The sequence below is a fragment of the Ipomoea triloba genome, chromosome 3, assembly GCF_003576645.1.
Source record: "Ipomoea triloba cultivar NCNSP0323 chromosome 3, ASM357664v1".
In the NCBI taxonomy this organism is placed as follows: domain Eukaryota; kingdom Viridiplantae; phylum Streptophyta; class Magnoliopsida; order Solanales; family Convolvulaceae; genus Ipomoea; species Ipomoea triloba.
Window position 1 is genome coordinate 21,318,377 of NC_044918.1, and position 12,871 is coordinate 21,331,247.

Here is a 12,871-nt window from a genome sequence, read left to right on the forward strand (position 1 = left end):
GTAAATTAAAATAGAATTCTTAATAAAATATATTCTTCCCTATGTTCCTATTCGTAATACAATTCTAAACTAGAATTACTAATGGTAATAATTCAGTATATATATTTATCTGCAATGCAATCTATACTATTAATAAAAACAATATCCTCAGTTTTAACTTCCCGCCCAAAAGACTTATAATATTATGGTTTGTGTAATATTATAAAATATTGTAATACAGTTCCTATCCCTAATATAATTGTAAATTAAAATAGAATTTCTAATAAAATATATTCTTCCCTACGTTCCTATTCGTAATACAATTCTAGACTAGAATTACTAATGGTAATAATTTAGTATATATATTTATCTGCAATGCAATCTATACTATTAATAAAAACAATATCCTCGGTTTTAACTTCCCGCCCAAAACAGACCTATAATATTATGGTTTGCGTAATATTATAAAATATTGTAATACAGTTCCTATCCCTAATACAATTGTAAATTAAAATAGAATTCCTAATAAAATATATTCTTCCCTATGTTCCTATTCGTAATACAATTCTAGACTAGAATTACTAATGGTAATAATTCGGTATATATATTTCTCTGCAATGCAATCTATACTATTAATAAAAACAATATCCTCAGTTTTAACTTTCCGCCCAAAACAGACCTATAATATTATGGTTTGCGTAATATTGTAAAATATGGTAATACAATTCCTATCCCTAATACAATTGTAAACTAAAATAGAATTCCTAATAAAATATATTCTTCCCTACGTTCCTATTCGTAATACAATTCTAGACTAGAATTACTAATGGTAATAATTCAGTATATATATTTCTCTGCAATGCAATCTATACTATTAATAAAAACAATATCCTCAGTTTTAACTTGTATTATGGTATGGTGCTTAATATTGTTCAAAATATGAAAATTTGGCATAATTCAACCCGCAAGGCCACGAGTCAAGCCTTTTTAAGTTCATTTTGGGATTTCATTTGCACCCTTCCCCCCTTGCGTGCGAGAGAGAGCCTCTATGCTATACAATTCAATAAGCCTTAGAAAAACTCTTGTATAAATAGTGGTGCAAACCACTTCTCAAACCAATGTGGGACAAAAGTTACTTGAAAGGTTTTTTTCTATATTTTCTAACTCAAATGGGTCAACTTTGAGAACCAATTTCTCATTCACCCATTATCAGTTTTGAGCGTACAATATATCAATTTTTTCGTCTAACTACGAAGAACACGAATCCACTTTGACCCGACCAAAATCGAAATTGGACCCCACATATATTTGTACCACAATATTGCCAGTAAAATGCCATTTTATGCTAATTTTTTTCCAACAGTTATTTGTCTAGAGAATATCAACGTATTGAAGGAAGAAGATGATATATAGTGAAGGGCAATATCATCTTCACTATATATCATCTTTTCCTCCAACACAACGCTCTACGGTCAACCAACAATTACTCAATTGATTATCCCATTACTCCCATGTAAATTTTTTATCTAATATAGTTATACTTACTAAATATCAAAATATAAGTGTACCTCAAGATCTTGCAATAACTAACCGACAAGTAATTAAATTAATGAATATGATGCAATAATGTAAATTATCTACCTATTGCATTTATACACTTATTTTAGAACACTGAATTTTTGTGATATTTGTTGCATGCAAGGAAGACTCATACTATAATTGCATTTATACACTTATTCATACTCATATTCGATGTTATAATTTATATAATTGTATATCAATACAAATATTTCTTAAAATATTATAACAAATTCATTCCGTGCAACGCACGGGTGAAAATACTAGTAAAAGTATAATATAGATTAATCTTATAGTAATAAAGATATTTAGTACTATATGACAAATTAGCTGAATAGTTTTTTTTTTTTTTTTTACGTATAACTCAATTTGTATTTATAAGTGAGAAATAAGTGCACATTAATTATATTTTATTATGAAATATAATATTAATACTAATAATATAAATATTTTATGGTAATAAGAAGAAGAAAGCCGAGAGAAAATATGGGAAAAACTGATGATTGTGATTCTGGAATGATTTTTGGGGGTGGATTTTACAAAGGCTTTGGGGGGTATTTATAGTGTCCGAAAATGAATAAACAAATATTAAAAGATACAGTAATATGCATATAATTGAGCTAGTCTAGATGGATAAGCTGAAGGCTAAACGGATAAGCTTCGCCTGGAGATCCCGTGTTCGATTCTTGTAGGCTTCACCTTGTTTTGTTGCATAAGACTTTCAGCAGCCAGCTATATACGTATAGACATAACATCAACAACAATAGTGTATGCGGTTCAATGGATGGGCTCCCAATATATGAACAAGAGATCAAGGGCTCGAATCCTTGCTTGGACATCCACCGTTTTACTTTTATTTCATAACACTCCCCCTTGGATGTCCAAAGGAGAAACATTTTATTGCCTCGTTAAAAACCTTACCAAAGAAAAACCCAGTGGGAAAAAAACTTTGGTTAAGGGAAAAAGAGTACAATAATATGCTCCCCCTGTTTATGACATCACTGAATATCTTTGAGATGACGCATACCGATTCCACGAACTAATTTCTTGAACGTAGTTGTGGGTAGCGCTTTGGTGAACAAATCAGCTAAGTTGTCACATGAACGAATTTGTTGAATATTGATCTCATTTTTCTTCTGAAGGTCATGAGTGAAGAAAAACTTTGGTGAAATGTGCTTTATTCTGTCTCCCTTGATGTATCCTTCCTTCAACTGAGCGATGCATGCTGCATTGTCCTCATATATGGTTGTTGCTGTATTATCCACAGACAGACCACATGCTCCTCTGATGTATCGAGTAATTGATCTAAGCCACACACATTCTCGACTTGCTTCATGAATAGCGATTAGCTCAGCATGATTTGAAGAAGTGGCAACCAATGTCTGTTTAGTGGAACGCCAAGATATGGCAGCACCTGCACTCATAAATAAATAACCAGTTTGGGATCGCGCTTTATGCGGATCCGAAAGATATCCAGCATCTGCGTATCCATTCAACTCCAATTTGGAATCTTTTGCATAAAATAATCCCAAGTCAATTGTTCCTTGGAGGTAACGCAATATATGTTTGATGCCATTCCAGTGCCTTTGTGTTGGACAAGAACTATATCTTGCTAACAGGTTAACAGAAAATGCAATATCAGGCCTTGTGTTATTAGCAAGATACATTAGTGCACCTATTGCACTAAGATATGGCACTTCCGGACCAAGGATTTCTTCATCATCTTCCTTAGGTCGGAAAGGATCCTTTTTCATCTCAAGGGATCGAACAACCATTGGACTACTCAATGGATATGCTTTGTCCATATAAAATCTTTCAAGGACCCTTTTGGTATAATTTGATTGATGGACAAATATCCCTTTATCCAAATGTTCAATCTGTAGGCCCAGACAAAATTTTGTTTTTCCAAGATCTTTCATCTCAAATTCCTTTTTCAAATAATCTGTTGTTTTTGGAATTTCATCAGGAGTCCCGATGATGTTTAAATCATCAACATAAACAGCGATTATAACAAATCCATGACTAGATCTCTTTATAAAAACACATGGACAAATTGGATCATTAGTATAACCTTCTTTTAGTAAGTATTCACTAAGTCGATTATACCACATGCGCCCTGATTGTTTCAGTCCATATAAAGATCTTTGTAACTTTACCGAATAAAGTTCTCGAGGACTTGTTTTATGCCTTTCTGGCATTTTCAATCCTTCAGGGACTTTCATGTATATGTCACTATCAAGTGAGCCATACAGATAAGCTGTTACAACATCCATTAGTTGCATATTTAGCCTTTCATGCACAGTTAGGCTAATGAGGTATCGTAATGTTACAGCATCCACTACAGGGGAATATGTTTCATCATAATCGATACCTGGTCTTTGAGAGAACCCTTGAGCCACGAGTCTTGCTTTGTACCTCGTGACCTCATTTTTCTCATTTCTTTTTCGGACAAAGACCCATTTGCAACCCACAGCTTTTACCTTTTCAGGTGTTCGAATGATTGGACCAAATACATTTCGTTTTTCAAGAGAATTCAATTCTGCTTGCATTGCTTCTTTCCATTTAGGCCAATCGTCCCTATTTTGACATTCATGAATGGATCTTGGTTCTTGATCCATCTCATCATTCATGATACTTAATGCTACATTATATGCAAAGTAGTCATTCAAACTAACTTCACTTCTATTGCATATATCTTTAGCATTAGTGTAATTTATCAACATTTCTTCATTTTTCTCAATTTCTGGTGAATGAATTTCTCTAGGGATCCCATTCCCTTCAGATTCATTTCTTTGACTTTTCTCATGAATGTCATTATTCTCACAAAGATCATTCTTTGTATTGACCTTTCTTTTTCGAGGATTTTTATCCTTCGAACCAATAGGTCTTCCGCGCTTCAGGCGTACTTGAGATTCATTCCCAATTTGATCTTTTGGAATGTCAATACTAGCAGGGACATTAGCTGCTGGGATATGAGATTTTGTTACCCTTTTCGGATCAGCAAATGCATCCGGCAGTTTATTTGCCAATTCTCGCAAATGAATTATCCTTTGAACTTCTTGTTCACATTGTTGAGTTCTAGGATCTAGATGAAGCAATGATGGAGTATTCCATGTTATTATCCTTTCCACAATTTTATTTTCTTCTCTTAATGTTGGAAAGGATGCTTCATCAAAATGGCAATCTGCAAATCGTGCAGTAAACACATCTCCCGTTAATGGCTCCAAATATTTAATTATAGAGGGAGATTCATATCCAACATATATTCCTAATCTCCTTTGAGGACCCATTTTAGTCCGTTGTGGTGGAGCAATAGGAACATATACTGCACAACCAAATGTTCTCAAATGAGAAATATTAGGTTCCTGACCAAAAGCTAATTGCAATGGAGAATACTTATGATAACTTGTGGGCCTAATACGAATTAGGGCCGCTGCATGCAAAATTGCATGCCCCCATACATTTGATGGTAGTTTACTTTTCATAAGTAATGGTCTAGCTATTAACTGTAGCCTTTTGATTAGTGATTCTGCTAGACCATTTTGCGTATGAACATGCGCTACCGGATGTTCAATATCAATCCCAAGTGATATACAATAATTGTCAAAAGCTTGGGATGTAAATTCTCCAGCATTATCCATTCGGATTGATTTAATTGGATGGTCAGGAAAATGTGCTTGTAGCCTTATTATTTGAGCAAGCAATCTCGCAAATGCCATATTACGAGATGATAATAAGCACACATGTGACCATCTTGTTGACGCATCAATTAGGACCATAAAATATTTAAATGGTCCACAATGTGGATGTATGGGTCCACATATATCACCTTGAATGCGTTCTAGAAATGCAGGTGATTCAAAACCAACTTTGGTTGTTGATGGTCTTATAATCAATTTCCCTTGAGAACATGCAGAACAGAAGAATTCATTTCCTTGAAATATTTTATGTTCCTTCAAGGAATGGCCATTTGTATTTTCAATTATTTTTCTCATCATCACGTATCCAGGATGACCCAATCGGTCGTGCCAAATCTTAAAATCAGTTAAATTAGTAAACCTTCCGTTTACACTAAGATTGGCTTCAATGGCATTTATTTTTGTGCAATATAAACCGGAGGGAAGTGCATGGAATTTTTCCATAACATATTTCTTTCCCGATATTGCCTTTATAATTTGAAGGAATTCTTGATTCACTTCCTTTACAGTCTCAACATGATATCCATTACTTCTGATATCCTTAAAGCTTAGCAAATTTCTATGAGACTTTGGAGAGAACAATGCATTATCAATCATCAATTTTGTTCCTCCAGACAATAATATATTGGCTTTTCCAAAGCCTTCAATCATTTTTGCACTACCACTTATTGTAGTGACAAATGCCTCATTTCTTTTCAACAGGCAAAAATATTTTGCACTTTTAAGAATTGTATGTGTAGTTGCACAATCAACAATACATACATCTTCTTCATTTGACTTGGATTTAACCACAAGTGATGATGTATTCATTTCTTCAAGCAAAAAGATAGACTTTATTAGATATATTACAAAAGCAGTACAACAAAAGTACAACAGAAAGATCTAAACGATCTTAGACATACAAGCTTGAAACATTAATTTAGATTTTCAACTGGCCCAAGATAATCTTCAACATCCAACTGTGTGTCAACAAAATCGTCTTCCATAAAAACATTGTTGGACTCTATATTTGCTTTTCCTTTCAGGGATGCCTGATAGAGGTCCACAAAGTGCTTTGATGTATGACAAACACGCTCCCAATGGCCAGTCATGCCACAACGATAACATACACTTTCAGTACGTTTGGGATAATTTTCACGTTTGTCCTTATCATGTTTTGCACCACTACTTTCCCCTTTTCGGTGGTAATTTTTATTCTTGAAATTGTAACCACCATGACGATTTTGTCCATTACCAGGATTATAACCACGGTATCTTCCATTTCCCCGTCTACGGCTACGGCCACGGCCACGGCCCTTAGCATTATTATTATTAGACACACTATTCACCTCGGGGAATGGGATTGAGCCAGTAGGACGTGCTTCGTGGTTTTTCAACAACAGCTCATTATTTTGTTCAGCCACCAGAAGACATGAAATCAACTGGGAATATTTCGTAAAACCCTTCTCTCTATATTGCTGTTGTAGCACCATATTCGATGCATGAAAAGTAGAGAAGGTTTTTTCAAGCATATCATCATCAGTGATTTTCTCCCCACATAACAACAACTGAGAGCTTATTTTAAACATAACAGAATTATATTCGCTCACAGTTTTAAAATCTTGCAAACGCAAGTGAAGCCAGTCATAACGGGCTTTTGGGAGAATTACTGTCCTCTGGTGGTCATATCTTTCTTTCAAATTTTTCCAGAGTTCAGAGGGTTCTTTCACAGTAAGATATTCATCTTTTAACCCTTGGTCAAGGTGATGGCGAATGAAAATCATTGCCTTTGCTCGATCTTGAATCGAGGCATCATTATTTTCTTTGATAGTTTCACCGAGACCTTTTGCATTTAGATGCATTTCAACATCTAATACCCATGACAGGTAATTTTTTCCAGATATATCAAGTCCCACAAATTCAAGATTTGTAAGATTTGACATATTGGTAATATTATATAAAATATTACGTAGTATAAAATAAAATATGTAAGTAAATATTACCTAAGTGATGGTTGAACCCGAGTTATCGTGCTGATAACGTATTATGAAATATAATATTAATACTAATAATATAAATATTTTATGGTAATAAGAAGAAGAAAGCCGAGAGAAAATATGGGAAAAACTGATGATTGTGATTCTGGAATGATTTTTGGGGGTGGATTTTACAAAGGCTTTGGGGGGTATTTATAGTGTCCGAAAATGAATAAACAAATATTAAAAGATACAGTAATATGCATATAATTGAGCTAGTCTAGATGGATAAGCTGAAGGCTAAACGGATAAGCTTCGCCTGGAGATCCCGTGTTCGATTCTTGTAGGCTTCACCTTGTTTTGTTGCATAAGACTTTCAGCAGCCAGCTATATACGTATAGACATAACATCAACAACAATAGTGTATGCGGTTCAATGGATGGGCTCCCAATATATGAACAAGAGATCAAGGGCTCGAATCCTTGCTTGGACATCCACCGTTTTACTTTTATTTCATAACATATTTTACTTTTTATTCTCTTATGCATTCATGTTGGGACAGCAAAAGTGAAAAACGCACATCTAAGAGTTTAAGTTAAAAAGACACTGGTGTCCAAAAAAAAAAAAAAAGTTAAAAAGACACACATTATCTCATCTACACCTCATAAATTTACCAAATCATTACGAGATTATTTGCTTGTTTTCTTTTCCATTTTATAAATCAATGAAAATCATTTTATTATTTTCTTCTTTTTTTTTTGTTTTTGAATGCTACTAACTTCATTACATTATAGTATTTGTCCATCTATACTTTCTCAACCTATTGAAGCACAAAGAGTCAACAACGCCTCCACCGAGGCTCGATTTCATGATCTTCCGTATGGGAGAGTAACTACATGTTATCTGAACATGCTTAGTATTTATTAATTAGACCAAATTGTCTTTGTTTATTCATTTTCTTTAACAAATTTTAAATTTTAATTTTAATTTTTGTAAATAATAATATATTTCACGTAGTTTTTTAATATATAAAAATTTTATATACAAACTTCAAAATAAAGAGAGTAAATTTTTTTCTCCCATTAAATATCAAACTTGTAACTTTACTAATAGCATGACAACTTAGCTAGAATTATACGGAGTATTAAAAAAGGAATAAGGTTTAAATTGGTCACTGAACGTAAGTGTAATTAGGTCACTGAACTAAAAAGAAGTGCAATTAGGCCACTGAACACTCTAATGTATGCAATTTTACCTGATAGCATGTTACCACCAATTTCTTCAGGTTACTTGCTTACGTGGACTGTGAGTTGTCATTTTAAAATAATTTTTAATATTAAACTATTAAAATAAAAAATTTAGATAATTTTAAAAAATTTTAAAATAATAATAAAACACACCGGTAGCCATCCCTTCTCCCTTAATTATACCCTTGTCACCTTGATAGGAAACTTGCAGATGAATCAAATTTAATTAATTAATTTATTATTATTATTATTATTATTATTATTTACGAAAAGTCAACTTCTTTCACAAAACAATTGAAATCTTCATAAAAAATCATCAAGTAAAAGTTGTTTTGTGAAAGAAGTTGACTTTTCGTAAATAATAATATTAATAATAGTAAAAATAAATAAATTTAATTTAATTCATCCCCAAGTTTTCTATCAAGGTGGCAAACATGTGTGTTTTTAAATTTTTTTTATTTTTTTATTATTTTAATTTTTTATTTTAATAATTTATTATTAAAAATTATTTTAAAATGCGAACTCACCGTGCATGTAAGAAAGTAACCTGATGAAATGGATAATAACTTGCTATCAAGTGAAATTGTATACATTTAAAGTGTTCAATAACTTAATTATGTTTTTTTTGTTCAGTAACCTAATTGCATTTTCAAGTTAAGTTAAATCTTATTCCATTAAAAAATTATAATTGAAAAAAGTGGGATAATAAAGGAATAACAATGAATAAAGTAGTGGAGCCCACAGGGTTAGCATTTTATGGGACCAGCGCAGGGACAATCATAGACTGCCAAAGCTCCTCCAAAAAAGCTGTCTGCTTCTAAACGCACAATCATGACATGATTTTTTGAGGAAATCGAACTGTACACGTGTCCTTAGAAATCCATCCGCCACCTGTCCCTGATATTTTGCTGCTGCCGTACCCGTCTGGTTGTTCATAGAATCACTACCTTTCTTTCACCTGAGCCGCAGAGGTGAAACACTGTTAAATAAAGCACATGATTTTGGTGAACCATCACGTGGCTCTTTCTAGTTTCTATATTCTTTTTCTTTTTTGCATTTTGTCTTTTCCTTTTATTTTTCTCTCTTCATTTTAGGTTTTGTATTCTTTTTCTTTTTTCTTTTTCCAAAATCTTACAAAGTGATCAAACATGCAACTATATTGCATAATATACTTTTTTAGTACTACTAATTTTATTACAATGTAGTATCAGTTAACTTAATACTACCTGTCTTTACTGGGGTCTGGACTCAAAGCCTCAAACCCATGACCTCTTATTTGAGAGAGCTACTTCGTGCCACTAGACCACAAGGTTATTGGTTATTGCATAATTTACTTAAATATTATTAATACAAATAAGTAAATAAATAAATAAACGCACACACATCCATACATACATATATACCATGCCTACATCCAAGGGAGTGAAGTTATTCTTTTATTAATTGTGATGATAAAATATCTAGAGATACAAACAACGTATTTATAAGACAAATTCTATACCTATACCACGGGTCCGACCCACTTCATTCCGCTCCTAATCCTTATATGGGACAAACTCAATAAATCTCCACATTGACGAATATGCCCCTTAAGAGAAAAAAAAGATCTATATCACATATACTCATGGGTCGGTTTAACCATGCTTATTGATATGATCACCAGTTATACTCCTCGTTAAATTGTTTTAAAATTTTTTTATATGTTTAATTAACCTTTTAACATCAGTTTTTCATATTACCAACATTATATGTTATTTCTGTAGTAGTGAAACTCTAACTTGCTACAGATATCGAATCTGCAACTTCTTGAGTCTAAATCATTACTGGATTGTGTTTTTTCATTCAAAGGAATCCGAACTATTTCCAATTCTATTGTGCTAGAACCATCATCCAATGCATCTCCTTTCTTCAGTTGAAGCATATAATGATCATCAAACACTTCATTTCTGCTAATCACCACCTTCTTGGTTGCAGGATCTCAAAACTTGTATCCTTTTTATGTCTTTCTTGAATCCCAGAAAGATGTACTTCTTTGACTTGGGATCTAATTTCGATCTCTCATCACCTTGAACAAAAACATAACCAAGAGATCAAAAACTTGTAAGCGATCAAAACCCACAGGATTACCTAACCAAACCTCCTTAGAAACTTTGCCACCAAACGATGTCCGTGGTGATCTATTGATCAAATAACAAGTCATGTTCACAACTTCTGCCCCAAAACACTTATAGAGCCCAACAATCAATTTGAGACACTTAACATAATTTTTAAAAATTTATTTAAAACAAAGTAAAAGTCAAAAAATTGGTACCCTACTGTGACACCAGCCAAGGACTAAGAATAGCCTTATTCATATAGGGTAGTCATCGACACAACACCTCTATTAAAATCTCATAATAATAATACATAAGAACTAAGAGTCTAAAACTCTGTTTGGCAAAACTTATTTAGGAGCATATAGCTTATTTTAAGCTACTAATAAGTTATAAGCTTTGTTTAGTAATGTTCTCAAAATAAGCTAGTAGCTTAAAATAAGAGTTTATTTTGAAAAGCTACTTTAGGTAGCTTTTCAAAAATAAGATAGTAGCTTTTTAACTTTTTTCCATCTTTATCCTTATTATTTTAAATAAATAACATCATTCACCCCTTCCAATTAAAATCCTTTTGGACTTTTATCTTCAATATGTTTGGTTGTAATTTCAATTTGACATTTGTATTTGAACATTAATTTTTGTATGAACTAATCTTATGAATTATAAACATTATTTTGTTTTACTTTATATATTTTCAAATATATGTCCTTACTTTATATTTTATTAATATATACATATATATATATATATATATATATATATATATATATATATATATATATATATATATATATATCAGTATTTTATATTTTAGTATATAAACAAATCTATTTAAATTTACAACTATTTAAATTGTATGAAGATATCATTTTTAGTCTTTTTACATTTATCAGTTTATCAAAAAGCTAATTTTACCAAACACTTTTAAGCATAACAGCTCTTCAGATTTCAGCTTCGAGCTTATAGCTTTTTAGTTTTCAGCTACCTTTTCAGCTAGGTTTGCCAAACATAGCGTAAGACTAAGTCTAACCTCTTCTTCCTCATTATTTTTATTAGGAAAAAACGCAATTTTAGCCCCTTAATTGTTCATTGCTAGCGATTTTAGTCTCTTACTTTTTACAATGACAATATACACCCCTAACTCTTCAAAAAGTTACATTTTTAACTTCTAGAACAACAAAACTATTAAATTCTATTAAAATTTACTTACTACATGGATGATGGATATTTTAAAATTATATTATATTTGTTTTTTTTTATAACATTGTCATATTTGGCTAGTATTTCATTTGCAAAATAAAGATTTGACAACACTCTTTGCTAAATTTTTCATTTTCAATTGTGGCGCATCGTCCATATTTTCTTTACATGACTCTATTAAAATCATTTTTTTTATTTTACAAATAAAATATCAAGACTAAACAAGATTATAATTAAAGAAGAAACTTAAAAAGTACTAAAATGCACATGTACTAAGTAAAATTTTAATAAAGTTTAATAGTTTTGTTGTTTCAAAGGTTAAAATTGTAATTTTTTGAAGAGTTAGTGGTGTATATTGCAACGATAAAAAGTTAGGGACTAAAACTACTAGTAAAGAACAATTTAGAGACTAATATTGAATTTTCCCCTTATTATTATTGTTGTTGCTGCTGCTGTTGTTTTTGTTATTATTGATATTAGGGATAACAACATTTTTTATCCCTGAATTGTTTCACATTTGAAATTTTGGTCACTCTTAAGTCGAAAAATGATTTTCAGAAATCATTTTATGAGTTTCTTGTGTTTGGTAAGCAAAGGAAAACTTGAGTCAATGAAAAATAAGGCTTGGTCAAAGGAAATGAGCCTGTTTTTTTTGGAAAACAACTTTCCCCTTTTTTGGTGGAAGTCATTTTCCGCCTTCAACAACTTCTTCATATTCAGAGCATTCTTTTTCATCTTCAAAACACCCTGCAACGGAGATCGCCGAAAACGAGATGAAAATCGCCAGAAGAGCCATCTGGTCTCCACGCAGAAACCATATCTGGTTTCCGGCGCGAAAACCAAGTGTCTGGTTTCTGTCAGAAACTAATGAAGTTTATGTTTTTTTTTAATTATTAATAAATTTTTAAGAATGACTAAAATTTGAATCTTGTCAAAATGGAAGAAAATATAAATGCTGTTATATTTTTTTAACTTACTGGAGCACAAAAAGTCAACAGTCGCCTCCATTAAAGCTCAAACCCACCCCTTTCTACGTGGGAGTGTAAACTTGGATCCACTAGACCACAAGGTCTTTGGCTAAATACTGTTATATTTAAACAAATCAATTAAAATATTTAATT

General features: G+C 31.9%; 1 protein-coding gene across 1 annotated transcript; it reads right to left on the reverse strand.

Moving 5' to 3' along the window:
- Positions 1 to 6,165: 6,165 nt before the first annotated feature.
- Positions 6,166 to 7,354, reverse strand: LOC116014382. The gene is made up of 2 exons (XM_031254429.1): positions 7,238 to 7,354; positions 6,166 to 7,104 (listed from the first exon to the last, which is right to left on the reverse strand). Exon 2 carries the CDS (start codon positions 7,094 to 7,096, stop codon positions 6,170 to 6,172), a length of 927 nt encoding a protein of 308 aa, XP_031110289.1. The 5' UTR covers positions 7,097 to 7,104; positions 7,238 to 7,354; the 3' UTR covers positions 6,166 to 6,169.
- Between the last annotated feature and the right edge of the window lie 5,517 nt (positions 7,355 to 12,871).